The sequence below is a fragment of the Notolabrus celidotus genome, chromosome 19, assembly GCF_009762535.1.
Source record: "Notolabrus celidotus isolate fNotCel1 chromosome 19, fNotCel1.pri, whole genome shotgun sequence".
In the NCBI taxonomy this organism is placed as follows: Eukaryota; Metazoa; Chordata; class Actinopteri; order Labriformes; family Labridae; genus Notolabrus; species Notolabrus celidotus.
The window spans coordinates 6,715,706-6,742,897 of record NC_048290.1 but is presented as its reverse complement, the minus strand read 5'-3'; the positions used below and the strand labels follow the sequence as shown (position 1 = coordinate 6,742,897).

The window sequence follows — 27,192 nt, the reverse complement described above, 5'->3', positions numbered from 1 at the left end:
TGCAATTGAAAAGCACTTAAGACATCAGTCTCTGCTTCTCTTTTCAGGTTTTGATGACAGTAAGCAAGAAAGTTCCAGACCTGATCGTACATTTTCAGATTATGTTATCTCTTCTGACTTCGCTCGGGGCTGCAGTGTTTGTATACCGGCGGCAAAAGTTGGAATATTGCCGGATAGAGATGTAAGCACTGAATGCACACACAGACACACACACACACACACACAGACCTGGTGGTGAGATTGTTGTGTGTGCATAGCAGTGCTGCAGACACGACTTTATGAGTTTTTACTGATCTGCAGGGAGCTCCTCATCTTTTCCAACAGGACTCTGTTCCCGACTATTTATTAGATGTGATCATCCGTGCAGCACTCAGACCCTGCCGTCATACCACCCTCTCTCTCTCTCTCTCTCTCCCTCTCTCTGCTCTGTGTGTGTTAGGGGGTGTTGGGGAGTTTTTGAGGCATGGTTTGGCTGATGAGATGTGGCAGCGATACAGAGAGCAGTCTACTTCTCCTTATTAGCACTGAAGCAAAGGGGAGGGAGGAGAGAGAGGGGGGGACAGGGCTGCAGGATTGAGGGCGTCAGAGAGAAAGCTAGGGGATGATGGGACGGGAAAGAAAGAGCTCCGGTGTCTTTTTAGGACACGAACACTCCGACTTTAACAACACTCCTTCATGGTTTCACCTATTGCAGCAGGTATCGTTCAAAATGTGTCTTTGAAGTTATTTTAAGACATGATTCATGTCGGGCAAAAACATTCAACAGATGTGCATCATGTAGCACTCAGCTCACTACAAAGCTTTAGGGATGACACTTAGTAGGTGACCTCTTCAGTCCAGGCTGAAACATTGAGGAATTGCCATTTACTTTTGCACAGACATTCATGCTCTCCAGAGGATTCAAGTTAATTACTTCATCCTTCCTCCAATTTCCATTTTCTCCTCCTCTACCTTGAGGCAAAACTTCAGCAAACTCACTACGTCTTTTAATGAAATACCTGAAAAACTATGAGCTTCAACTGTAGGTACTTCTTATTTATGATTATAGGTTGATTTAGTTAGGTGGACTTGCATTATTACATTCCAATATATTAACAAAACACACAAAAATAAACAGATTTATGAGGAATAGATCTTGTTCTGTAAGTTGACTTGATCATTGTCCTTTATGTTAGCAACTGTAGCATGACAGCACTTGTGTTTACATGATAGCTTTGACGTTGTTGACAAATCCCCCAAAAGTTTCCTATAATTTCAGAAAGAAACTCCTGAATATCTTATTGGAAATTTCTCAGAATTTCCCTAAATTTGTAATGTAAATTCTGTATTTAAATTCCCATACATTTTCCTAAATTTCAACTGAAAAATCTTGAAAAATTTATTGAATAATGTCTCAAGGTTTAAAAATAATTTAGTGCTGTTTTAATTCTGTCAAACTTGAAAGATTTCTAAAATTCCCATTAAAAATTCCCTCAATGTTTCCAAAACATTTCATTTGAAAATTCCCAAGTTTGTAATTATTTGTTTAATTTTTATTTAATTATTTATATTTATATTTTCCATTTAAAATCTCTAATATTTCTGGAAAGTTTCCTAACATTCCCATTTAAAACAATCATGAATATTTTATTGAAAATATAAGTTATACATTGGAATGTCCATAAAGTTTTCTCAAACTTCCAAATTTCTCAAAGTTGCAATTCCCATTACAAAATTATGCCCAAACTCCTGCAAGTTTCCCAAATATTTTAGTGAAAATTCCTAAAAAAATCTCCCTTGAAAACTCAGGAAAGTTTCAAAGCATTCTAGCATTAACATCATAGAGTCACTACTGTGGCTCAGTGATGCACAGCTTGGTTAGCTTTTGGCTCAAGTGATAAACAGTAGAAATGTTGAGGTTTCACATTAATGTCTCAGAACTGAAATAAGACCAAGAGGTAGAAGAAATCCATAAGAAAACGGTCTTAAGGGTCTTTTCATGTGCTTCAAAATGACATCATTGACATAGTCAGCTCTGTGGGCGGACATCAAACACACTGAGCAAATAAATGATTATTATTCTTGCAATTATCTTTTTCCTCGAGCTGTAATTACACCCCAGTCTCTATAAACTCCAGCTGAAAAGCACCTGTGCAGCCACACGTCTCCATCCTCCAAATGTAACTTTGAAGGCTTACGTGAAGCATGTCACATCTGTAAGAGATTGTCAGAAGTGTTTCATCAATCTCTTTCTGAGGCTGCCAGCAGAAAATATTCTGTTATTATGTCTCCCTGTTTGATGTCTCTTTCTGGGTCTCCCTCTCCCACTCTGTCTCTCTCCTCTTCCGTTTCATCTGACCGTCCTCTCTAATCAGGCCTGGATTCGCCTCGCCTCAGCAGCCACATAAGCAGTGCAGAGCTAAGAGGAGGAGAGGAGAGGAGGAGAGAGAAAGAGAGAACCACAGAGGGGTAGAGGTTAGAAGAAAGATCATAATTGGGATGACATTTTCCTCCAATAAAAAAAAACACAAGACCTCTGGTCTAATAATGGGATGGGTGTCTGTAGACCACAAAAGGTCAGGCTTCCTCGGGCATGGATGGGCTGTGTGCGGCTGCTCTCTGCTGCATGCTTTGTTTAATAGAACCACAAAGTCCTCACTGTCCAGGACGCTGTTCCTAAAGATGACAGATACAGCTTGAAGAAGTTTACAGGCAGATTAAAAGCACATCTAAAAGATCATTCTTTTAAAGATTAAACATACAAATAAAAACTTCTCTTACTTAGTTGTTTCTTCATCTCCTTCAAATTAGTATTCAGTGGATGCAGCTGCAGCAATTGTAGCCCTGAGCTATAAAAACAACCCGTTTCAAGTCTGTGTATCTTTGACTTTACGCTTGTCTTACTCCAGAAAAAGAAAGAGCCTTTCCTGCAGACTACCTCAACTTCTTCTGCAGGATTTCTCGATATTTTCACTTACTCATTTCGCCCTCTCCCCTCAGAGGTCTTGTGGGGTCTGCTGCAGACTGCTGAGCAGCATCCCCTCAGCGTGATGCTGCCACCGCCGCGCTTTGAGGTGGGGATGCAATGCAGTGTAACACGTCGTTTCGTTTGATTGCCAGGAGGCTCAGTTTGGCTCTCGGAGCACGGAAACTTCTCCCAGATAACTTCAGAGTCTCCCACGTGACGTCTCGCTAAGTGTAGCCGAGATGTCATGCAAGGTTTTGTCTTTTTTTCTTTCTTTTTTTTAAAGAAAGGCCTTGCTACTCCCCCGTAACGTTCTGCCTGCTGAAGCATCCATCCAAGAGTTGCTGTTTGCACAATCTCTCCTGAAACTTGGATTTCCTTCTGAAAGGACAGGTCTCCCTCTCTCGTCTGCTTCCTGCACAGTCCCTCGCTCATTTTTTGATTCTCTTACCCTTTCTCCGTCTGCCTGATTTAACTGTACTTTGTTTAGTGACTTGGAAATGTTCTTAGAAATATCCTTCTGACTTGAGCTTGTGTGCCCTGACATTTACCTTTTTGGAGAAGCTGCTGTGATTGTCCCTCAGTTTGCTTGGCAGGGGATTTGCCGTTATAATGACTCACAAATTCTTAGACCTTTCTTTTCCACAAAATATTAAAATATCTCTACTACAGAGAAGCTGCATGAGTGCTAGGTTTACTGTAGCACAGCTGGTTTGCAAACATGGACTGCAGAGCTTCGATTAAATATTACTCTTGAATATTTATTCTCATCTCATTAGTTGACACTGTTTTGGAAACCCCAAAATCTTCCCTTTAGCCTGCTTTTGTCATAGATTTAACTATTTTTTTTCAAACTGTAGATACAGTTATATTCAGCATTGGTGTCTCTGGTTTCGCTTAGCAGCATGCCACCGCTTCTAAGGGAGTGCAATGCCGAACTCCCCACCCCTGTACAAGGATGAGTAGAAGGCTTCTAGGCTAGAGAGGCTGGTGTGGTGGAGGCAAAGCTTTGCTAGCAGTAGCTCAGAGTAAGCAGCACTGGTGTAGCAGAGGTTTCAGCAAGATGGAAGTCATGTTTGAATCATAGACTGTATAAATAATGGACGTAGTGATTGTCGTGATGTCACCCATCTGTTCCTGAGCGCTGTTTTGAAGCCAATCATCGGCGGCAGCCATATTGGTAATGCTGAACTCAACCAAACTTAGTGTGAGGTAAAGAGGCGGGGTTTGAGCCTCCTAGCCAACAGCTATGTGTTCCCGCCTGTCAGTCCAGTCAGTCATGTCCTTAAATGGGCAAAACTCGTAATCTTAATATCTTCTGAACTGTCACGTTAGAAAATAATTCACCCCCACAGTGTGTGCTGAGAAATTAGCTACATAGACCCAAGTTGTTTTTTGAACCAGGCTGTAAACATGTTAATTTCTGCTGCAAAGATCGCCTTTTGAATTGGTGTGTATGTAGTTTCCTGTGTTTCTGCAGCCAGCCTCAAGTGGATGCTTGATGAATTGCAGTTTATAACACTTCCACATGGGCTCCATATTCTGAGACCCGGAGGCTGCCGCTTAGTTTGAATGGACCGCCTTGTTGTGGGAACCGGCTATTATTGGTTTGTGAGGGATTAGAAACAATGATTCGGTCAGCTAAATACAACTAGGGCGTAGGACTTAATGTAAAATCTGGAATATAATAGGTGATGGTATATAAGAGAAAGTCTGTTTTGGGGGTGTCTCCCAATTGGAAAGAAGTAGGACTGAGCCCAACTTCAAATGTCCATTGAGATGGTCACAGATATTTTTCATGTCTGAATTTTATCCAGAAATTAAAGCTTCATCGATGCAGCATGCACCACCCGGTTCATTCACTGAGGCTGCAACTTTATATCAGTCTAACCTCTGCAACACACTTTGAAATATAGATTAGGATGAGGACGTTGTAGCAAGATGTGTCCATTTCTACCATTTAAAAAAAACAAAAGCCCCAGTCAAAAGTCGTTTCATTCACTGAAGTTATTCACCAAACATTGTGGAGCTCGTCTCTCCACACACAGGCAGGGGGCTTCACACCAGCAGCGCAGCCATCTGTAACTGTCTCGCATTAGGGGAGGTGGCATTTATAGTTTTTGTGTTAGGTGGATTTCTGTAAAACCCCTACAAACATACAGTAAATGAATAAGAAGCTTGTTAATATCCTCCACTTAAATAGTGGAGGATATTAACAAGCTTCTTATTCATTCCCAGTCCAGTATAGTCCCAGTCTACTGTAGAGGAGGAGAGAGGCACAATGACGCTCCAGAAAGACGACTCTGACGTCAACTTCCATCTGTGAGAGCTGTCTAAGAAAACTTCACTGATGAGCACTCAGGTCATGCTTGACAATGGGACTGTATAGTATGAGCACATGAATTGCATGCATTGGTTGTGCGTCATGAATAAATCACTCGTATGGTGTGAGCTGACATTCCACCAGGACTTTAAGACAATCACATAGTGTACGCCTGGCCTCAGACTTCAAGCTGCTGTGATCAGAGCTGCATCCCAGGCTGCTGTGGAGAAGATGCACATCCTTGCATGCTTCAGATTTAGCAGTCAGAATCAAGTGTTTAAAAAGCTGTGTAATACATATATAATATTGGATATTAATATAGATCACTTTGGAGGCATGCACAGTTATTCTTTCTGTTGAAGAGCATCAATAAAGCTGCTTCAAACCCCCCGTGATTCAGCAATACACGCCTTTTGATTGCACCGTGAGTTTGATGTAAATGTTTATATGCACATGTGTGAAGCTTAAGTTAAGCTTTTCTTCTCTCCATAGGTTGGTGTGTGTATACATCAGCTCGGTGCATGTGTGCAATGTGCAAATGCGTTCACCAAAAAGCCTCCTCTCGCTTCACATCAGTGGGTGATTGGCTCCCCGCGGTATATCTTTGATTAGCCGGATAACAGGCTTCTTTTCTGCAGCAGCTATAGAAAAACCGTCTCAGAGGCTCCGTCGCTTTCTTTCCGCCTCCTCCTCTGTTCTTTAAAAAAAACCCAAAAAAAACACAGCCGCTCTGTCTCTTCTTCCTCTCCTTCTCTGTTTCCCTCTGTACATCTGTCACTCGCCTCTCTTCTTCTCCCCGCGCTGCTACGCTGGTTCCCCTAGTTTAACAAGCTGCCAGGGGACTTACATGAGAGTATACACCCAGAAATTTGTTGAAGGGATCCAAACAAGGGATGATTCATCCCCAGATGGCTCCATTTCCATCTCTTGCTTTTCCGACTTTGAATTTTTTGGGAGCTTCAATGCCTTTCTCATCCTGTTATTTTCATTACCTGATGAATGATGTATAGTCCGTATGGAGATCACTCCGAGACAGGACAAGTTTTCATTTTTCAGAGGCAGATTAATAAGAAAATCAATCAAAATGATTCACTCAACCACTTAAAAATAAAGGTGAAACATTCATATCTGACATGCTGTTATAACGTGATCATAACTGTGGCTGAGGCCTGATTCATGCAGCTCTCTTGCTCTAATGAGTATCCACATTTTGTCAGCTGCTGTTGGAAAAATAACAAAAGAGAGAAGCATTTTTCTGTCTTGTTCGGCTCGTTGAACAGACGCAGGTGTCAGATGAGTCTTGGAACTTGGAGAAAATGTTCACTGCCTTATCGTCCTGTCACTTTTGTTGTTACTAGGTTGTTTCTCTCAGCCTTCTCAGTCTCAGCTCATAAAACTGAACTGTTGTGGACCAGTCTTGGTTTTGTGAAGACCATATTTTTGTCAGTTTTCTTGGCTCAAAATCGCTGGACATGAAAAACCTTTTCCCACCATCAGCAGAGCAGCAAACTGAATGATTGTTATACGTTTAGTGCAAAGTGTTGAGAGAAAGTGGTAATAGCTATCAGATGTACTTGGACTTATGACCTTTTGTGCTTTGAGTATATTTAGATGCCTCTACCTACATGAACATGAACCTTGTGAACCACATCACTAGCTGCTTACAAAGACAGAGAGAGTGAAATATGTAATTGAAAAGAGAAGAAATGAAATGAAAGACTGAAGAAAGTAAGTGTTGCTACAATCAATATCGTTTTACCACAGGGATGGAAGTTGGGGCACGTAATTCTTGCAAATAACATATTTCATGAAATGTAATTTCTCTGCGAGGTCAGCCAACTATATCGTTGTGTGAACCATGCAGTAGTTTCCCAGTAGTTGGATGGTTTTCAGTGCCATTGTCTGGAGCTGTAGCACTGTCACTTTATGTTAGCATTGCACCAATAAGTGTAGTAGTAGCTAGCTGGCCTACAACCTAGCTAACAGTGGTTTTATGACTTGCTGTTTCACTCATTTTTCTGGTGTTATTTGTGAGTTAGAGATTTTCCAAAACCATTTTTGTCTGCCTAATATCAACTCCAATGACTTGACTTGATGGATAACTACCAACCTCTTCCATATAAGATTGATGAATGAAATAAACCCAACACTGGTGCCAAAACACCAATGGGTAACAAACATTAAATCCTTTGCTTGTCTTGGTTGCACAAAATTCAACTCAATTCAGTTGAGGTATCGGTTGACTAATGGATCAGTGCATTGGCTGGCATACCCGCCAATCCCAAAGACTGTGTAGTACATGGATGTAGCCTTGGTGTCGTCATCAATTGGTTTCTGAAGAGGCATAATGAAACTCAAAGATGGTGGTCGCCGTATTGGATATTCTGACTTGTACTAACTTCCAACTACTTATCTAGAAACTGGTAAAGAAGTGGTGTTGAGGCCATAGCCTTGCTGCTTGGCAAACTGTTGCAATGTGCCAGTCAGTCAAATCAACCATGTCCCTAATTATGCCAATGATGTAACTCTAAACCTCAGTGTTATTAAAACTGATAAGGAATAAAAAATATTCACTGTATTCAGTTGTCACCAATAAAAAAAAAAAAATTCCTTCTGCTGTAAGAATGGGCATTCTAATATGGGCTTTAATGGCGACTCCTGGGCTTTTGAACCGGGCCTCTAGTGGACAATCAAGAAACTGCAGTTTTATGCAGTTTTGTTGAATTTTGTTGGTACTTGGACAATAACACCTTTGGCAGTATTGGTTTTATCATTATTTCTGTTCACTGTTTGGATAATATTTCACATAAGCTGGTGTATGTACATGCCACTGCTTGTCTCAAGTTACCCTAAAAATACTTACAAGCTTGTTTTTGTTTACATTCTCTTTATTTTCATTCAGACTTGCACTGACTTGTATGTTTTGCTTGCAAAGAATCTCCAGCATGTGTCTGTTGGTTAAATCTAAGTAATGCACATGTGCAATCTTCTGCACCACACTGTTATTATCAAGGTATGTTCTACTGTTATGTAATTACTATACTCTAACCTAAGCCCACAGTGAGGCCTGTAACACCTAAAGAATCAGGTTCAGGCGTGTTGGCAGGCTTTACAAACAGATGTAGAGCTGTGACCTGGAGCTTGGGAGCTCAGCTAAAGCTGCTGATAAGTAGAAAGACTTACAGAGTTGTGACACCTGAACACAACTTGGCAAAAAGATGGAGAGAGACTCGTGTACAGGTGGAGTAAAGTTGTTTAGAGGATACATTACGTTTTATTGGTCGATCAAATTGATCCCAATCTCTCCGCCCCACCTCATCCTCCTGTTCTGTTAAGTTGCCTCACTCTCACCTTAGATGTGGTGGGTGTCCAAAGTACGGCCCGGGGGCCAATCGCGGCCCAAAGTCCATTTATTTATGGCCCCCCAAGCTTCCATCTTAAAATTTGTTATTTATAGCACAGAGATTAATCACATTCTGAATCATCTGTACGTTTGCAGTTTCTTTCAAGCACAGAAACAAAACTAAAGTCAATCCAGAAACGTCTCAAAAAGCTTCATATGGACTACCTGTATAAAGGCGAAGCTCTGAGAATTCTGCAAGACAGCAATAAAGAAGAAACACAAGAACTCTTAAAGCTGACAGGCTTTTAAATGAATGTTTTCATCATGATGTAAAAATGTCCTTGATAAACACTAAAAGTTCAGAAGACACAAAAGAGGTCACAAGACAAGATCAAAATTATGAAATTGTGCAGAAAAGGCAAAATTTGATGCATAGAAATTGTTCAGAACCCAGTACAATTATTGTTTAGCTCTTAAAATGTTGTCTGCTGGTCTGAAAAGTCTTAAAAACAACATGAAAAAGAAGTGTGATGAAATCCAGATCGTGATCCTGCCATAGAAAAATAATGAGACAATATTTTTCCCACATTGCCCGACCCAAATGAAAAACATTTTCCTCCAGAAGAAGATAACGTTTGCTAATGTTTACGTGGCTTGTGGAGAACTGAGGACTACCTAGTTGCTGATTTATTGAGAAAAAAATGTAAATTATTGTTATTAAATAGAGATTTCATATATAACTTTTATGATTCCTGAGTCTCAGTAGGAGCCACTGGCCCTGAGGTATTCTGACAACATCAAATGTGGCCCTCTTTGAAAAGAGTTTAGACACCACTGCCTTAGATGCTGCAATCTCCATACGTGCATCTTTATCAAATGATCCCTATATCATAGATCATCACATGTGATTGTATGACTTGTTATTATTATTAATCCTTTGCTCCCCTTGTGTCTTCTTCCTTCAGGACTTCCTCACAGACTTGATGATGTCCGAGGTGGACCGCTGCGGGGAGAACGAGCACCTTATCTTCAGAGAGAACACGCTAGCGACGAAGGCCATCGAGGAATACCTCAAGCTGGTGGGACAGAAGTATCTGCAGGATGCCCTCGGTGAGTGATCTTGCAGGGCAGGGGGAGTAGTCCACGTTACCTGTGCCTTTCCTTTCGTTTCTGTTCACCTCCCATCTTTCTGCTACTTCCTGTCCTCGCATTCAACTCCAAACTTTTTCATCCGCTCACCCGTGGAAAAGGTTTAGCTTACTGCAGCGTCAGTAAATTAAATATATTGGCTGCGTCAACAATATTAGAGATGAAATGAATTCGTCTGCCTCTCCCGAGAATCATCTTGACAGCGAGACTGAAGAACTCTTCTGTCATTTCAATTTTTGTTTCCGGCTCACCGTGGACAACGCAACTCAGACTGTGACAGGAAATATGTCTGCGGCGCTGTGACGGGTGTTAGAAAGCACTTACAGGATCAGCTTTGTCGCAAATTACTCTGAGGTGATAGTTCGACCCCCCTCCTGCTCCAACTTCAACAATGTTAGTCCAAGGTTAGATGCTCGGTGTTTGTCTGTCTGCAGTCCTAACAATAAGCACTCTGTATGCAGTGTGTGCCGTCCTCCCTCCCCTGCTGCAGGAATGTACACAGAGGCAGTTTAATCTACAAACGGCACACATCCTTCCTGGCGCTCATCACGTTTTCCTCCGTATGCTGCCGCTGTTAATGCTCCACGTGTGTGTTTTTGTCAGTCTTTGTCAGTGACTGTGTGTTTTTGGCTGAAAGAGATGCTGCCTGTTTCCTTGCATGTCTCTCTCAGGGTTGATTGAGAGAGACTGAAGGCTGCTCTTTCATGCCTCTCGTGTTTTGTGATGTTTTTTATGGTTTAATGTTGGACTGAACTGTAAAAATGACTCTCGCTGCGACAAGAGCAACGCAAGGACGGCCGTGAGCTCGTCTAACAGGCGGTGACGCACCGAGAGTTTGGCAGTAAAGGTGTGCCCCATGTATGGAACAGTGTTTGCCAACACTGAGAGGAACTATAGATGTTTCCTTACATCTGTAATTACAGTAAAAATTACTGAGTGGGATTCTTATCCTAGCTTACTTCTTTATTGTCCTCTTCCCACCTTCCTTTTTTTCTTCTTCTTGTCTGTCTTCTTTTTCTTCTTCTCTTTCCACTCCTTCCTTCATTCTCTCCTCTTCCCTCATCTCATCTTCCTGTGCCTCCTCCTCTCTCTTCTCTTCCTCCAGTCTCTGCTCCTCTTCTAATCCTCCTGTATCTCCTCCTTCTTCTCATCCTCCCTCTTCTTTTCCTCCTGACTCCTCCTCCCTCTTCTAATCCTCCTGTATCTCCTCCTCTCTCTTCTCATCCTCCTGTATCTCCTTCTGTCTCTCCTCCCTCTTCTCATCCTCCTGTATCTCCTCCTCTCTCTTCTCATCCTCATGTATCTCCTCCCTCTTCTCATCCTCCTGTATCTCCTCCTCTCTCTTCTCATCCTCCTGTATCTCCTCCTCTCTCTTCTCATCCTCCTGTATCTCCTTCTGTCTCTCCTCCCTCTTCTCATCCTCCTTTATCTCCTCCTCTCTCTTCTCATCCATCTTCTCATCCTCCTGTCTCTCCTCCATCTTCTCATCCTCCTGTATCTCCTCCTCTCTCTTCTCATCCTCCTGTATCTCCTCCTTCTTCTCATCCTCCCTCTTCTTTTCCTCCTGTATCTCCTCCTCCCTCTTCTAATCCTCCTGTATCTCCTCCTCTCTCTTCTCATCCTCCTGTATCTCCTCCTTTCTCTTCTCATCCTCCTGTATCTCCTCCTCCATCTTCTCATCCTCCTGTATCTCCTCCTCCCTCTTCTCATCCTCCTGTATCTCCTTCTGTCTCTCCTCCCTCTTCTCATCCTCCTGTATCTCCGTCCCTCTCTTCTCATCCTCCTGTATCTCCTCCCTCTTCTCATCCTCCTGTATCTCCTCCTCTCTCTTCTCATCCTCCTGTATCTCCTTCTGTCTCTCCTCCCTCTTCTCATCCTCCTGTATCTCCTTCTGTATCTCCTCCCTCTTCTCATCCTCCTGTATCTCCTCCTCTCTCTTCTCATCCTCCTGTATCTCCTCCTGTCTCTCCTCCCTCTTCTCATCCTCCTGCATCTCCTCCTCTCTCTTCTCATCCTCCTGTATCTCCTCCTCTCATCCCATCCTCCTGTATCTCCTCCCTCTTATCATATTCCTGTCTCTCCTCCCTCTTCTCATCCACCTCTCTCCTCTCTCTTCTAATCCTCCTGTCTCTCCTCCTCTTCTCATCCTCCTGTCTGTCCTCTTTTCTTTTCCTCCTGTGTCTGCTCCACTTCACTTCCTCCTGTCTCTCCACCTCCTTCTTCTTTCCTGCTTCTTCTTCCCCCTCTCTTCCCTAGTCTTCTTTCTCTCATCTTTTCCTGTCCATCTTCCGCCTCGTTCTTTTTAACCGCCTCCTCCTTCTTTTTCCTCTTCACCTTTCTTTGCTCATGTATTTCATCTTCATTCTTCTACTCCTCCTACTCCTCATTTTACTCCTTCTTTTACTTCACCATCTTCTCTTCCTTCTTTTATTTTTTTCTTCTTCTGCCTTTACTTTTTTCCTCTTACGTTTCTTCTATTTTAATTTATCCTCTCTTCCTCATCATTTATTTTCTTTTCTATTTTCTATTATTTCCTCTTCTCTGTAAACTTCTTCTACCTATTTTCTCTTCTTCTTCTCGTTCTTCCTTTTTCCTTTCTTTTTCTCTTCAGTATCATCTCCATGTCTTTCTTCATTTTATGCATCTTTTTATGTTGGTCTTCTTCTTCTTCTTTTCCCTCCTTCATTGACATCTACTTATTTTCAAACCACCTTCAAAGAGCATTACTGCCACCAGCTGGTCTGGAGTGGAAGAGGAAAATGAAGTCAGATGATTAAATAAGAGCTTCTGTCTTAAGAAGAGAAACAGCTCAAGATTAATCCTTGGATCCTTTTGTTGAGCCGTTGAAAGTATTGGACACTTCTCAAATGTTACAGCACTAAGAGCTGCTGATTTTGAGCGCTGGCTGATATAAAAAAAACCCTCTTGGGTTAGTCAAAGGTCAAACTGAAGAGGGATGTATTTTTGAAAAGTAAATTCTTTTTTGTTCATGGTTCAACTTTACAGAATTTCAAACATCAAACTCAGTTCCCTGCAGCTTTGGCATCATGTTTCTCTCTGTCCTTTGCTCGGCTCAGCAGGACTCAGAGACCATTTCAAATCGCAAACAACAACAACAAAAGTTCCCCCGCAGTCCCCTTCCTCCTGCTGTGTTTGTCCCACAGAGACAGCAGGATGTATAAAAACCCACATGTTCATCAATTCCTAAAATATTTGTTGTTTGTTTGTTTTGTGTTTTTTCAGGCGAGTTCATCAAGGCTCTGTACGAGTCAGACGAGAACTGTGAGGTGGATCAGTCCAGGTGTTCGTCAGGTGACCTGCCGGAACATCAGAGCAACCTGAAGATGTGCTGTGAGCTGGCCTTCTGCAAAATCATCAACTCATACTGGTGAGCACTCAAACACAGGGCTTTGTATCACACTGAGCAACTGCACAGCTTCCCCTTCAAGGCCAGGAGTGTCCATTCTCACAAGTTATATTCAACAAAATCCAGACTCTGCTATAATACAGACTTTTAGAAGTATAACATGTGACTCAGTTTAGCTTTGAACAAAGATTTCAGAGCATTTAAATAACTCATTGAACATATTGTCTTCTTCATTCTAATGGCTCTGATCACAATCCAGCATCCAATTCTGTGTGAGGATTACTTCTTAATTAGTACATGGTAGTTAGCAGCAGTTGTGAGTTAGTACAGACATCTGTTGTTCAAAACTTGGATATTTGAGCAACTCTGGCGATCATGAATGCTCCAAAATGCCAAGTGAAGCTTAAAACTTCACAAGACTAAAACACATTCATCAAACAATTCACTCCTACTCGCAGCGGGGCGTAAGAGTAACCTTTGAGAACAACTCTCAGGGGATCACATGATTAATCTCCTGAACACTTGGGAGGAAGGGCCAATCAGAGGAGAGGACTGTGCACACTCTGACAATATCCTCAATAACTGGCTTATATAATTAAAGTAGGGCGGTGAATTGATTAATTTTTTAAATTGCGATTATTCGCTGAGTGTCAGTAGTTAATCAGGATTAATCGCATTTTTAATTGCATGGTAAGTCATGCGGGTCGACCTATTTTGACTGAGCTGCTTGCATTTGTGTATTAGGGACAGGCAATGATTTTCGAATATTCAAATATTCGTTCACTTAGTAAAAATTGAAGAGTTACTTTGAATGTTTTCTCATTTTAAAAGTACAATTTTTCATCGTTTTTACTGGTGCCTGGTTGTAATATGGTTGTAGTGGCTATTTGACTTGGTCAACTTACAAAACTTAAATCTCAAATCAAAATCCGTCCACGGGGCCCGGCTAGAGTGGATCTTACACGGTGTCCAAAAAAGTGTCAATGTCCAGCCAAGTATTCAGTCTTTTGGTGGTTTATTGTATAACAAAAAAGCTTTGCTCAAACAAAAGGTAGCGTCTCTTTCAAATCTCCCGGTAAAAAAACATTCACCATGGCCGGTGTCCGCCCTTCCTATCTTACCTGCCCATATATATAGACGCCACCTGGTGCAAAACTATCAACATATAAAAGTGAGTAACGAAATATACTAATACCCCTATGGCATCAAAGTTAATTACCTTAAATTAAATAACAATAATAATAATAAATCAATTGATTAAAGTAAAATTAATCAAATATACGAAACAATGTAAATAGCTCCAACAAAGGTATTCCTGCAAGATGGTGGCTATAGAGTGTCTTAAAGCTGTTTGTTAACCGCATTAAGTAACAGAAGAAGAAGAAATCTTACTCCATTAAATACCAAAAGAGAAGAAAACATTAACGACAGTTGATTTTCTCCATTTCTGAATCTCACACTACTACTTTCAGAGACTGAGCATGGCTGTAAAATGTAAACACACACGCTACGCCCTCTCACAGAAACACTGACATAAAGATCGAGACAGACGCTGTCAGTGCCCGCTACTAACAGCACCTCATCCTGCTGCTGGTTAACGCGACTGCCACACAAAGGGGCTGTTAATGGGACAGGTCTGTGTGTGTGTATGATATATGAGTACATATGAGGCTGTGTGTGTTTAAAATGAAAGCAGACTGACACCAGTCTGATTAGCTGCCTGCACCTGCATGCTTAGCTTGTAGGTGGTAGCTCAAACTCAAAGTGCATCAGTGGTATTTTATTTCTGTTTCATGCAAACTTTCCTTTGACTTGTAAACTCAGTCATCTGGGAGTTTTTTAAATTAAAATGTTTCATTCAAAAGCGCAGTGGTGTCCTTATTGTCCATCACAATGACAGAGGGAAGCAGAAAGACACAGCTGAACTACGGTGTGCAAAAAGGGACAAAATAGCACAAAATCAAGAAAAGTAATTAATTTCTGATCTTAATCACATCATGATTAACACATTAAAGCTGACAGCTCTAATATACATCTTTGAGTGGAGATGTATGAATGAGTTGATTCAACACTGAAATGGAAGCAAAAAGAATCAAAACAGTTAATGCAACATTTCTGAATGAGAGAATTTAGTGTTGCATTGAGAAAACCAAACAATTTAAATAAATAGAAAGTGATTGCAATCAAGTCAGAGCCGGCTTTATTCTTGTTAACGCCCCTAACAAAATGCAAATAAGCAAAATTGGTGTAATATTCTTTCAAATCTTCAAATCAAATGCAAATGGAATGCTAAACCTACCCTTTGTAAATTGTACATTTTGATTCAGTGTAAGTGTTGTGTTGTCTCACATGGTTTGTGCTTTGGTCCTGCAGCTCTGGGTTTACACTGAACTGACATTTTCAAGAAGCATTTTGAACATTTTTTAGTCTTTATTAAAAAAAGTTTGAGTCTTCAGTGTGGGTGTCAGAGAAAAAAGTTAGAAAGTTTTCTCTCCAGCTCAAAGCTCAGGAGTGATTTAATCCTCTTTTCAAACTTTGTTTTACAGAAGTCTAAAAGACTGAAGGGACTGTGCCAAAGACAGGATGACTAAACTGAAGTATCTTCTTTATTGCAGTGTCTTTCCACGAGAACTGAAGGAGGTCTTTGCGTCGTGGCGTCAAGAATGCAGCAACCGGGGTCGACCGGACATCAGTGAGCGTTTGATCAGTGCGTCCTTGTTCCTGCGGTTTCTCTGTCCAGCCATCATGTCGCCCTCGCTTTTCAATTTGATGCAGGAGTATCCTGATGACCGCACAGCACGCACACTCACGCTCATCGCCAAAGTCACACAAAACCTGGCCAACTTCACAAAGTAAGTCTGGCTTTGTATTCTTTATTTGGATCAAGGCACTTGGCTGTACCATGTTTTTGTATAACATTCAATCTGCGTCACTCTTTGCCTCTGTTTTCTCTTTCCGATCTGTTTCAGGTTTGGTAACAAGGAGGAGTACATGTCCTTTATGAATCAGTTCCTGGAGCATGAGTGGACCAACATGCAGCGCTTTCTGCTCGAAATCTCAAACCCAGAGACAATCTCCAACACGGCGGGTTTTGAGGGGTACATCGACCTCGGCAGGGAACTATCCACCCTGCACTCCCTCCTTTCTGAGGTGGTGTCCCAGATGGACCAGGTGGGAAAGATTGAGTTTTGCATGATTTTTTTCAACTACAAGTATGTAAAAGTGAAATTAGGGTTAGTCAGTGGAAACTGACTGGGGATGTTCACGTTGAGTCAACTTAACAATAAATCCATCAGAGCTACCAGTAAGGCTCTACTACCTCATGGGTTCCCAAACTTTTCAGGTCATGACCCCCAAAATACAGCTGCCAAAGACTCACGACCCCCACTGTCCCTGGATATAATTCAAATGTTGCTTCATACTTCATTTCTGCAGAAAATTAGCCTAGCTTAATGCACATGTGGCTCTGTTTCTTGTGCTGTTATGAATGAACTTGCTGCTACTGATGCTTTTGTCATTATATTTACAACAATGTGTAAAATATGCAATTTTAGATTACTTTAAAAAGTAAAAAATTAAAATCCTATAGACTTCTCATGACCCCCCTTTATTGTCTCGCAACCCAACAGGGGGTCCTGACCCCCACTTTGGGAACCCCTGTACTACCTGAATGTTAACCAGCACAGATGACAGGTGGAAACTTGGAGATTTAGAATATGGAGAGGCTTAACCAGCAAAGGAGGGTGATGCTAGCTCTGCTTGTGTTAGCTACACTGCAAACCAATTTGGTGTTTTTTTTTACCCACAGACTCTTTGATCCCGTGTTTAGCCAAGTGAGATGAATTAAGCACAGTTTTTTCTGAGGGTTTTCCTAACCTTGGACCAGTGACTTAAATTTCTGTTTAAATGACTAGGAAATGAGTTGCTTCAGAACATCCCTAACACTGGCATAACAGTTAAAAACTCCTCACAGGAGCTTTAACCCTACAACACCATCATTAACGCCAGGTGTTTTTTTACCCGATATAATATACCCAATAAAAAGTACTTGTCATCAAAATATAACAATACATGACAAATTAGAGTAGTGTTCTTTTATTTTCAACTGTGCCATGTCTAAAAAAATGGAAAAGAAGGTATCATGAGGGGACCTCATAAAAATGCTCCAAAATTACTGGAAATTTTGAATTCTGGACCAAAAATTTCTAAAACCAAAAATGATGAAACTGGAAACATGGTGTTCGGTCCACCCATTCCTGGGACATTTGAGACTTCCCTGGTGAAGGCACAGTCTCCTTGACACACAAACAGCTGCAGGAGAGAGAAACAAAAAATCACTTTTGCAGGATGAAAATCACCCGAACACGTGCCTGTAGGAAAAAGCGGGTTTTGGAGTAGGGAAACACTCACGCCTTCAAAGACGTCAAAGACGATGCTGAAGCTACCCAGGGACCCATGACACTCAGACAAACACAACATAATGAAAACCATGTAAATGTGTTTGCTAGGGTGAAAATCACCCAGCGATAGTGTTCTAGGGTTAAGACAGTATAAGTTATAATACAAATTATTAACATACTGTATATAGATAGACTGATCGGATGGTTACAGAGGGTCAAAAGTTCCATATAATTCATCACCAAAAGCTTCAGGATTTAGATCATCCTCGGGCTACATCAGGATGTTGTGTATCGTATATCTCTCAATAATGTATTATTGTATTACATAAGCCATGCACAAAGGAAAAACACTGAATCCTTAGAGGCTGGCTGAGGCTTATTAATGGATTTACAAAGACGTTTACATTAGCTCTGGTAGCAGATGGGGAGCTGGTAATAATTAGATAAAAGGAAGAATCGTGTTTTTTTTTTGCGAGCTCTCTTAAACCTCATCTTTCAATAATTTAGAGATCACACTGAGTCTGGTTGATTTTCCAGTCCATCAGAGCATCATGGTAATTTATTATTTAGTATGTTGTCTGAAGAAGAGAGCTGATTGCATGTCATCTGGAAAATAACCAGATCTAAAGGATATGCAAATATCTGATTTAATAAAAGCCCAATGGACGTTAAGTCTACTCATTGCCCTGACTGAAGCAGACTAATCAGTAAACTTTATTGTGTCTCTCTCTTCGCAGAGTGCTGCCTCAAAGCTGGGTCCTCTGCCCCGGATCCTGCGGGAGGTGAACACAGCTCTGTCCAACCCGTCGGCTGTCCAGATGACACCAGGACAGTCCTCAGAGCAGATGGGCTCGCCTCCTGCTGAGGCCGGGTGCAGCATCTCCTCTGGCCTGCAGAAGATGGTCATCGACAATGACCTTTCAGGGTAAGAACACTTAAAGTCATTCAGTATGCACACACCAGGTTACTCATTATGCAGATGACACTGGTGTGTGTATTTGTGTCAGTGAACAGGCTTTAGATGCACTATATTGGTAATAGGTTGAGGTAATATGACCCCAAAGTATATTTCTTCACACCAGATTACACTTTGAAGAGGGTTTATTTCAGATCATGTAAACTCCATGTGAGCATGATTTTTGGGTTGATTGTTTGTGCTAACTTTACAGAGCACAGTGGTTTGCTCAAGTTTGGAGGCTGCAAAACCAAACCCTCCCCTCCCCTGAGGAATTATTTTTTTAAGGGGTGGTTTGAACTCCTCACTTTTATTAGTGTTACTGCATGCTGCCATGTTGACATTTTACCTGTGTCTGTGGAAACACTGGCGTTGCTTTGAATAACAAGAGCAGGATGAAAGAGATTGTGGCGCTGTCCTGCAATGCATCAAGTTGGAGCTCCTATTAGGAGTTTTCATCTTGTTATGAACAGACTAAAACAAATGTTGATGCCTCTTTATAATAATAATTATAAATAATACATTTTATTTATATAGCAACTTTTAAAAACATGTTTACAAAGTGCTTTACAGAGTGCAAGACATAGCGAGTGAACACATAAACAATAAAGTACATGACAAAGGTAGAGAGCTAAAAATGAGTGAAGTAAAAACAATAATAAAAACTATGCAGAAATTAAAAAGTCTGTAATGAGTTAAGAAATAAAAGCACATTTAAAAAAGTGTGTTTTTAAAAGAGATTTGAAAGAGGACAAGGATGTGGCTTGGCTGATCTCCTCCGGCAGGTCATTCCAGAGTGACCGGGCCCTGACGGCAAAGGCAGGTTTTTTTCTTCATGAGCTATTAAATCAAACAAAACCATTAGGAACAAAGTCAGTTATCTCTTAATAGTTACTTTTAACCATAGACTGTATAAATAATGGACATAGTATCTGTGACGTCATCTATCTGTTTCTGAAGCACTGTTTTGAGGCCAATCGTCGGCGGTGGGAGCCATATTGGAAATGTTGAACTCAACATAACTACTGTCAAGCGAGTGTGACGTAAAGAGGCGGGCTTTGAGCCTCCTAGCCGACAGCTACAGTGTTCCCACCTGTCAATCAAGTCAGCTGGGCCTCTCATTGGAAAACTCGTAATCCTAATATCTTCGAAATTGCCATGGTATAAAAAAGTCACCCCCTGTACATTGTGTGCCGATCGAGAAATGAGCTATCCAGACTACACTCCATCTCTTATTCTCCTCTATCCCTCTTTCCAGACCCAACTTGGTCTCAGCAGATGACTGTCTAACATGAGTCTGGTTCTGCCTGAGGTTTCTGCCTGTTAAAGGAAGTTTTTCCTCACCGCTGTAACTAGCTAAATATTGTGGGGTGCAATGCTCATGATAGATTAAGGTGGGGTAAGACTGAGTCTTATCCTGTCTTGGAGTTGGGTTTCTGTTCATAATTTGACATAGAGTGGTCTAGACCTGCTCTGTTTGTAAAAGCATCTTGAGATAACGTTGTTTGGATTTGGTGCTATACAAATAATGATTGATTGATGGATGGATGGATGGATGGATGGATGGATGGATGGATGGATGGATGGATTGATTGATTGATTGATTGATTGATTGATTGATTGATTGATAGACTGACTGACTACACTCATTTTTTGTACCAGGCTGTAAACATGTTTATTTCTGCTGTAAAGATCGCCGTTTTTGACTTGGCGTGTATGTGGTTTTCCGGAGCTGCAGTTTTTAGCACTTCCGCATTGGACTCATATTTTTAGACCTGAGGTTGCTGCTTGCTTTTAAAGCCTGAAGCTGTTGCTGACATGGGGTACTTAACTTTTGTATCAGCTCACCTGTTTGCTGAAGGTTAGTCACCATAAAAAACTGTTCCCATTAGAAACGTCGACGGTGCTTTCGCCTCTGCAATGTGTTATTAAGATAGTCCCAGGCCATTTCGTGCCCACGGTGCCCTTGTGCTCCAAGCTTTGCTTTTACCGCCTACACCAGCTGCCTGCTCTTGGCTTTTTATATTTTAAGTGAAGTCATTTAAGGACAGGCTGATTGCAGAGCAGTTTGATTTAGGGGAACGTTTCAACACAAATAGAAAAAAAAAATCCTTATGCTCTTCACCTTCAAAGTCATCCAGAGTGTGTTCTCCAGCTCCCCACTTCTGCTGAGTGTTAATGTTTGTCAGCAGAGGCCTTGACACTGCGAGAGTGTCACCCCTGCTTGTTTACATCAGCCAGATGAAACCTTGTGTACTCTCCTGTGGACGAATACACACTCGGACAGCATCGTATCTCGCTTATCTCCTTTCCTCTCACTCCCTGGCAGCACAATGGCAAGGTGACACTTTGGAGAGATTAACATGAAAGCACAGGGGCCAACAGGAGGAGAGAGATATGATTGATAGCCCGACAAACTGTGCCTCATGAACAGCGGTAAACACAACCAGAGAACAACTGTAGGCAGATGAGATCATGGCGTACATAACAGGAAGAGGAGACAGCAGGAGGAACAGGAAGAGAGTCAGACAGCTGCTGTTATTATGCTAAACAGAGGATCAATAGAGCTAATTAAGGGATGTCCCTATTTAACCTGATGTCAAAACCTACCCTCTTCACTTTATCACAATGACTGTTAGCTCATACATTGACGAATTCACCCCCTCTGTGTGTACGAGTGCTTTTATCTGTGGGACTGAACCAGCATTCGAATGAGCTCACAATACTCGTCTAATTCCCTCTCATCCACCAACATGTGACACGAAAAGTAGGCGATAGAAAGGCAGACAGAGCCAACAGTGAGTGAGGGAGGGAAGAAAGTGAGCAGAATGAAGAGGGGAGAGAAGTTAGGAGGGAGGGAAGGGTAATGGAACAGAGGGAGAAGGACACAGTAAGAGGGAGGAGACGAGCGTGATGTGAATGATAGAGATTATTGGAAGATAAATCACGCCTGTCAAGGTAATCGTCTTTTGGCAATAAAGCCTCCATCTGCCGACTGAAGGGAAGGAAGGAAGGAAGGGAAAGTGAGGCGAGGGGAGGAGAGAGAAAGCAAATTAGAGCAGTGGCCTCATATCCTCAGAAATGTATTTACTGCTGTGTTATTGCATTGGGAGGTTTAAATTACCAAAACTGAAGTTTGGTTTTGTGGTTTGAGACTGTGCTCTGTGGTAACAAATGTGAGGTAGTATTTCATTCAGGGGTGGACATAATAAGGCTTTTCTACTCATGACTCAGTGACTGTATCTTAGCACTTAATGTATTTAGCTCACAGCCAAAGATTTAACCAGACCCATACTTAGTCTGTTACAACCATTAACTGTATATAAAATGGACAATGTGCTTTTATTTCTGCCCATTATGAGATGTGAGGGGGGGTTGCTCTAAAGATGATGGCTTCACTTGAGACAGCTGTTGTTCCATTCACGGTTAATACAGTCAATGAATCTGACTAGTAGCACATTTTAGCTAATGCTGTCTCATTTCAGACTAAGTTAAGCACCTTATAGATATAGATTGCTGATTTTGCTACCCTTTCTGTGCAGGAAGCATATAGATCATGCGACTGTAACATTAGCTTAGCATTTTAGCAACATTTACAAATGAATAGCCAAGCTGCAACATCCAGTCTCAAAATTTGAAGCCCATGCAGAAGTGTTATAAACTGCAATTCATCGAGCATCCACTTGAGGCTGGCTGCAGAAACACCGGAAACCACATACACACCAATTCAAAGAAGACGATCTTTGCAGCATTAATAAACATGTTTGCAGCCTGGTTCAGAAAACGGCTTTAGTCTATGTAGCTAATTTCTCTATCAGCACACATTGTACGGGGAGTGAATTTATTTCTAACATGACGGTTCAGAAGATATTAAGATTACGAGTTTTTTCCCAAATAAGGACATGACTGACTTGACAGGTGGGAACACATAGCTGTTGGCTAGGAGGCTCAAACCCCGCCTCTTTGCCTCACACTAAGTTTGGTTGAGTTCAGCATTACCAATATGGCTCCCGCCGACGATTGGCTTCAAAACAGCGCTCAGGAACAGATGCATGACGTCACGGATACTACGTCCATTATTTATACACTCTATGTGAATAGCTTATGAGAAGTAGGCAATGGCTAATGTTAGCTTACATTTGCATGCTTAAAACAAATACAGCTGTCTAATGAATGTACTTAAAGCTACTGTAGGCAACAATATATTGTGAGAAGTTAAGTTTTTCATCATTTGATAATTTTAAATTGACATGTTTCTTTAAATAAATATGTGTCTGTGAGCATCCGCTGTTTTGTACAAAGTTTTTTTTTTTTTTTTTTTAAGTTATATTTTTTGGGCTTTTTGCCTAGATTGGATAGGATAGCTGAAGATAGACAGGAAATGTGGGGAGTAGAGAGTGGGGGAAGACATGCAGGAAATGGTCGACTGGTCGGTAGTCGAACCAATGAACCCTGCAACGAGGACTGCAGCCTCTGTATGTGGGGCACGTAGACCGCTAGGCCACCAGCACCCCTTGTACAAAGTTTTTTAAAGGACTAATCTGGTCTGAATCAAACAACTAATCAGGCACAGCTTGCATGAAACTAACCAATCACAGCCTCACTCTGCAAGACTGCCACACCCAGCTTTTATGTGACCTCTCTCCTCTCTCCTCTGTGGTGCTAAGAGCTATATTTTTTGAATTTTTGGATGTGTACAGATCAGCTGACAGTGTTTCTGTCCTCTTAGTTTGACATAACTAGCTGTGAGTGAAACAGTTTGAGCCTTTAACTTAAGCTCTTGTTTTTATATTCGTAGCACTTTGAGTTTTGTCTCAGATGTTAAGTGTGTAATAAATCAAATGTTTTATCATTGTTATTGTTAATATTATTGGCAGGCATATTTGGAGTGTTATTTGGTGGGAGGAGCTTAATTAACCCTTCGGTCTCTCTCTTACAGATTAGTCGACTTCACCCGGTTACCCTCCCCTACCCCTGAAAACAAGGACCTATTCTTTGTGACGCGGAGCTCAGGGATCCAGCCTTCGCCCGCACGCAGTTCAAGTTACTCTGAGACCAACGAACCCGACCTGGGTATGTCCAACGGCAGCAAGAGTCTGTCCATGGTGGACCTCCAGGACCCCCGCAGTCTGGATGGTGGCCAAGGTGCCGGCTCCTCAGATGGCCTGGGTGAAAGCTCAGGCTCAGGGGTAGGCTGGTCAGCAAGGATCTCACAGGGCAGCATCCCTGGAGGTCCCACCTTGAGGAGGCCAGGCCAGACTCCTACAACAATGGGTCCAGACAGCACACCAGGCAGACCCGCCCAGCTTCTGGCCCCCCTTTCCTTCCAGAACCCAGTCTACCAGATGGCAGCATGCCTGCCGGTGTCCCCTCGAGGTATGACCGACTCGGGCTCAGAGTGCCACAGCTCTGTCAGTTCCCATAGCAACAACGATGATGGACCAGCAGGAGGCAAACACGCCTTCTTGAATCACGGAGGTGGAGGTGGGGGGAGCAGCGGGGACGAGTACACCAGACGTTCAGGGGAGTTTAACCGCCGGCAGCTGTCCCTCACAGAAACACAGCACCAGCCCACCGTCCCCAGACAGAACAGCGCCGGCCCACAGCGGAGGATAGACCAACCCCCGCCTCAGAGCATAACACGGGGTCGCACGCCCCCGAATCTCCTCAGTGGACCTTACCCAAGACCCTCGTCTGGAAACATGATGACATCATCACCCGACTGGCCCGGCAGCGGCGCTCGGTTACGACAGCAGTCGTCTTCTTCGAAAGGTGACAGCCCGGAAACCAAGCAGAGGGCGCAGCACAAACAGGTACGGACGCAGCTGGATGATATTCACAGAGTCAACAGTCTTTATGATCCTCTTAAATTACACTTAAAGAAAGGTTCTTCTTCGCACCGTAGAGAAAGGCCATGTGGGTGTTCTCTGAGGAGACGCTCAGCAGACTGTGCCCTGATGAACTGTACTCATTGTGACTTTAATAACAGTCATTTGCATACAGGCAGCTCATCACTTCACCACTGTTTTACTGGTCAAGTTTAATGGGCTGAGAATGGGGGCTGTGGAGGCATAATTAGCATGTTATTAGCAAGCGATATATATGCACACACTAACAGGAAGCAGATCTCATGGACTGAAACAGATGATTGAAAGGTTATTGTATTGATGCTTAAAGTGTCAGTGTGTGTGGTCACAGTGGGAGGTTTTCAGGATTCAATGGCTGCTTTTGAGGCTTTCTGGCTTAAGAGAAGAGAGCGTGCATGTAAAGCAGGGATGCACGTTTATGGCCAAATTTATAAGGGTTATGGTATGGTGAGTGGATTGCTTTGCATATTAAAATCCTGACAGAGTGAGGAAGACGTATAAGGAGCCTGTCTTACTCTGAAGGTATTCTAATTTGCACAATCACCTGTTCACTATCCATTACCCCACCTCTTTTAGGCTACCATGACACACAATATTGATTGAAACTGATTTTTTAACACTGCAAAAAGAAATAGTCCCTCCAATTTTATGTTCGGTAACGCTTCCATGGCTCAAATCTTATCAACCGCCTTGCAAGTCAAGCTTAAATCAAAGTGCACATTTCAATTCACAGTGAAGTCAAAAGATGATCCTGCTTGTTTGTAATAATTCACATCAAACTGAACATTTCAATTAAAGGTAACGTCAGAGAAGGTGAGCGGGACTTCTTCAGGAATATTTATGTTGAAGTTCCTGTCTTCATCAAGCTCTCCTTCCTCTCAGAGCTTTGCAGTGACACACCTTTTAAACGTCAATGACTCAGAGCCAGAGCTGAAATGTGCCGGAGCTCCTTTCTGCAGATTGATTTGATATGACGTAGTATGATCAATATTAAGGTCACAATTATTACAATTCATTAATCATGTGAAGCCAAAAATAGACAAGGGTTACATACTGGATTGATTATGCAGCCCTATTATTAACCACAATGCCTTGCTCTCATCTCTGGAGTAGCCTACAGGGTTGCCTTTCCAGCAACTGACACATCACACACACCAAACCCTGATTCAATGTATATGTTAGAGAAACGACATGCATGCATTAATGAAGAAGAGTCCAAATTTGAACTGATTAGATGTTTTTAAGGAGATAACAGTTTCTAAAAGTGACTTAAAGGATTGTTATGTTGACCTCAACAACACAGGGAATTATATTTGGAATATTTCCATTAAATTTTACACGTAAATGGTTCCAAGGATGAATCCAAACTACTGATGTGTCCAGAGAAATGTTTGGATACTTGGTTCAGGGTTGCATGGTGCCCAAATTAGTTCTCCTACCAACTTTGGAGACCCCCTGACTGTACCTCCAGCGCCATCCGCTGGCACAGGGTGTGTACATTAAGCAACAGGTGGATCTAATTGCACATTTTAAGATACTTTGGTTCCCATTAGGAGGAGATATCTAACTTCATCATCATAAAAATGTAATTTTTGCTCTTTTTTATGAACAAAAACATGCAGCATCTTGTGCTGAATAACTACCTAGTGTTCCGGTTCATGCAGGTTCATGGTCCCAAAAAGTCTAACATTCTGCAAAGTGGTTTCAGGTTGACTTTTTATATTTCTTCATAAAACAGATGACTCTTAGAGATAAACTAATGCAGATTTGTATCTTAATCCAGCGTCTTTTTTTATTTAATATATCCAAAATGAGCTTCTTTCTAACAGGTTGACACCTTTAATGGTATTAGTGGATAGTGAGGATGCTTTATCTGACTTTATCTTTAAATCCAGCTCACTCGTAGGCTGATAAATTTCACATTCTTTCTGCTTTTATTCGATTTCTTTCTCCATTGACAGATGTTCAAATTCAGATCTTCCAGCCCGTTTCAAAGCCCCTCAATGCAAATGAGTGTGTTGGACTATAAAAAAACATCCTACGTCTCCTCTCATGTGCAGAAACAGCCCACAGCAACACTCTCCGCTCATCTGTCCATCTGAAACCTGGCAGATAGAAGCACATCCTCACTGCTAGTATCTTCCTCCGGGCTGATTTTGATTCCACTTATTAAATTCTACAGTATTTACGTTTCTAACACACTCGCACACTCGCACACTCACACACGGTTTGAGTCGGTGCTTTGAAGTGTGTGCTCCGGTGTGTGTGTGAGCTTGAAAAACAGTAGTGCGTATCCATTCCACCTGCTGCTTTCAGTCCAGATGAGTTGGTGCATTTCAAGCTTATTTCTGTTGTTTCTGTGCTGTTATTGCAACCTGCCTCCCTCCCTCAACCTCCCCACTTTCCTCCCCCCTCCCCTCCCCTCCCTTCCCCTCCCTGTCACTTGCACTCAGCTCATGTGTGTGCATTTGTGTTTGTGTGTGTGTGTTTGTGTGTGTGTGTGTTGTGTTGTGTTGGTTCCACTAGGCCCCCTCCCCAGTGAACCCCAGTGCGCTGGACCGCACAGCCGCCTGGCTTTTGAATATGAATGTGCAGTTTTTAGACCATGAGGGGATGGAGCCCGAGTCACTGAGAAACAGAGAGGATCTGACTCAGGTGGAGAAGGTAACCTGCCTCCTCATCCGACCTTTGACCTTTTACCAACCCCCCCCCCCCCCCCCCCCCCCCCCCCCCCCTCCCCTCCCCTCCCCTTTCACAAACCACCTTCAGCCCTGATACTCCAACTTAACTCCCCCTCCTCTCCTTACCTCTCATTGGTCCCCACATCCACCCCTTCTAAAAACA

At 42.2% G+C, this 27,192-nt stretch overlaps 1 protein-coding gene across 4 annotated transcripts in view; it reads left to right on the top strand.

Moving 5' to 3' along the window:
* dab2ipb (DAB2 interacting protein b) overlaps window positions 1-27,192 on the top strand; it is a 151,100-nt gene that overhangs the window by 103,169 nt on the left and 20,739 nt on the right. For 3 of the 4 annotated variants that reach the window (XM_034710031.1, XM_034710030.1, XM_034710032.1), the window contains 7 exons: window positions 9,576-9,720; window positions 13,003-13,147; window positions 15,742-15,978; window positions 16,096-16,297; window positions 18,264-18,451; window positions 23,421-24,294; window positions 26,875-27,012. In XM_034710031.1, the coding sequence (XP_034565922.1) occupies window positions 9,576-9,720; window positions 13,003-13,147; window positions 15,742-15,978; window positions 16,096-16,297; window positions 18,264-18,451; window positions 23,421-24,294; window positions 26,875-27,012 (1,929 nt within the window). The remainder of the gene's footprint in view (window positions 1-9,575; window positions 9,721-13,002; window positions 13,148-15,741; window positions 15,979-16,095; window positions 16,298-18,263; window positions 18,452-23,420; window positions 24,295-26,874; window positions 27,013-27,192) is intronic. The other variant, XM_034710033.1, reaches the window with a different exon arrangement.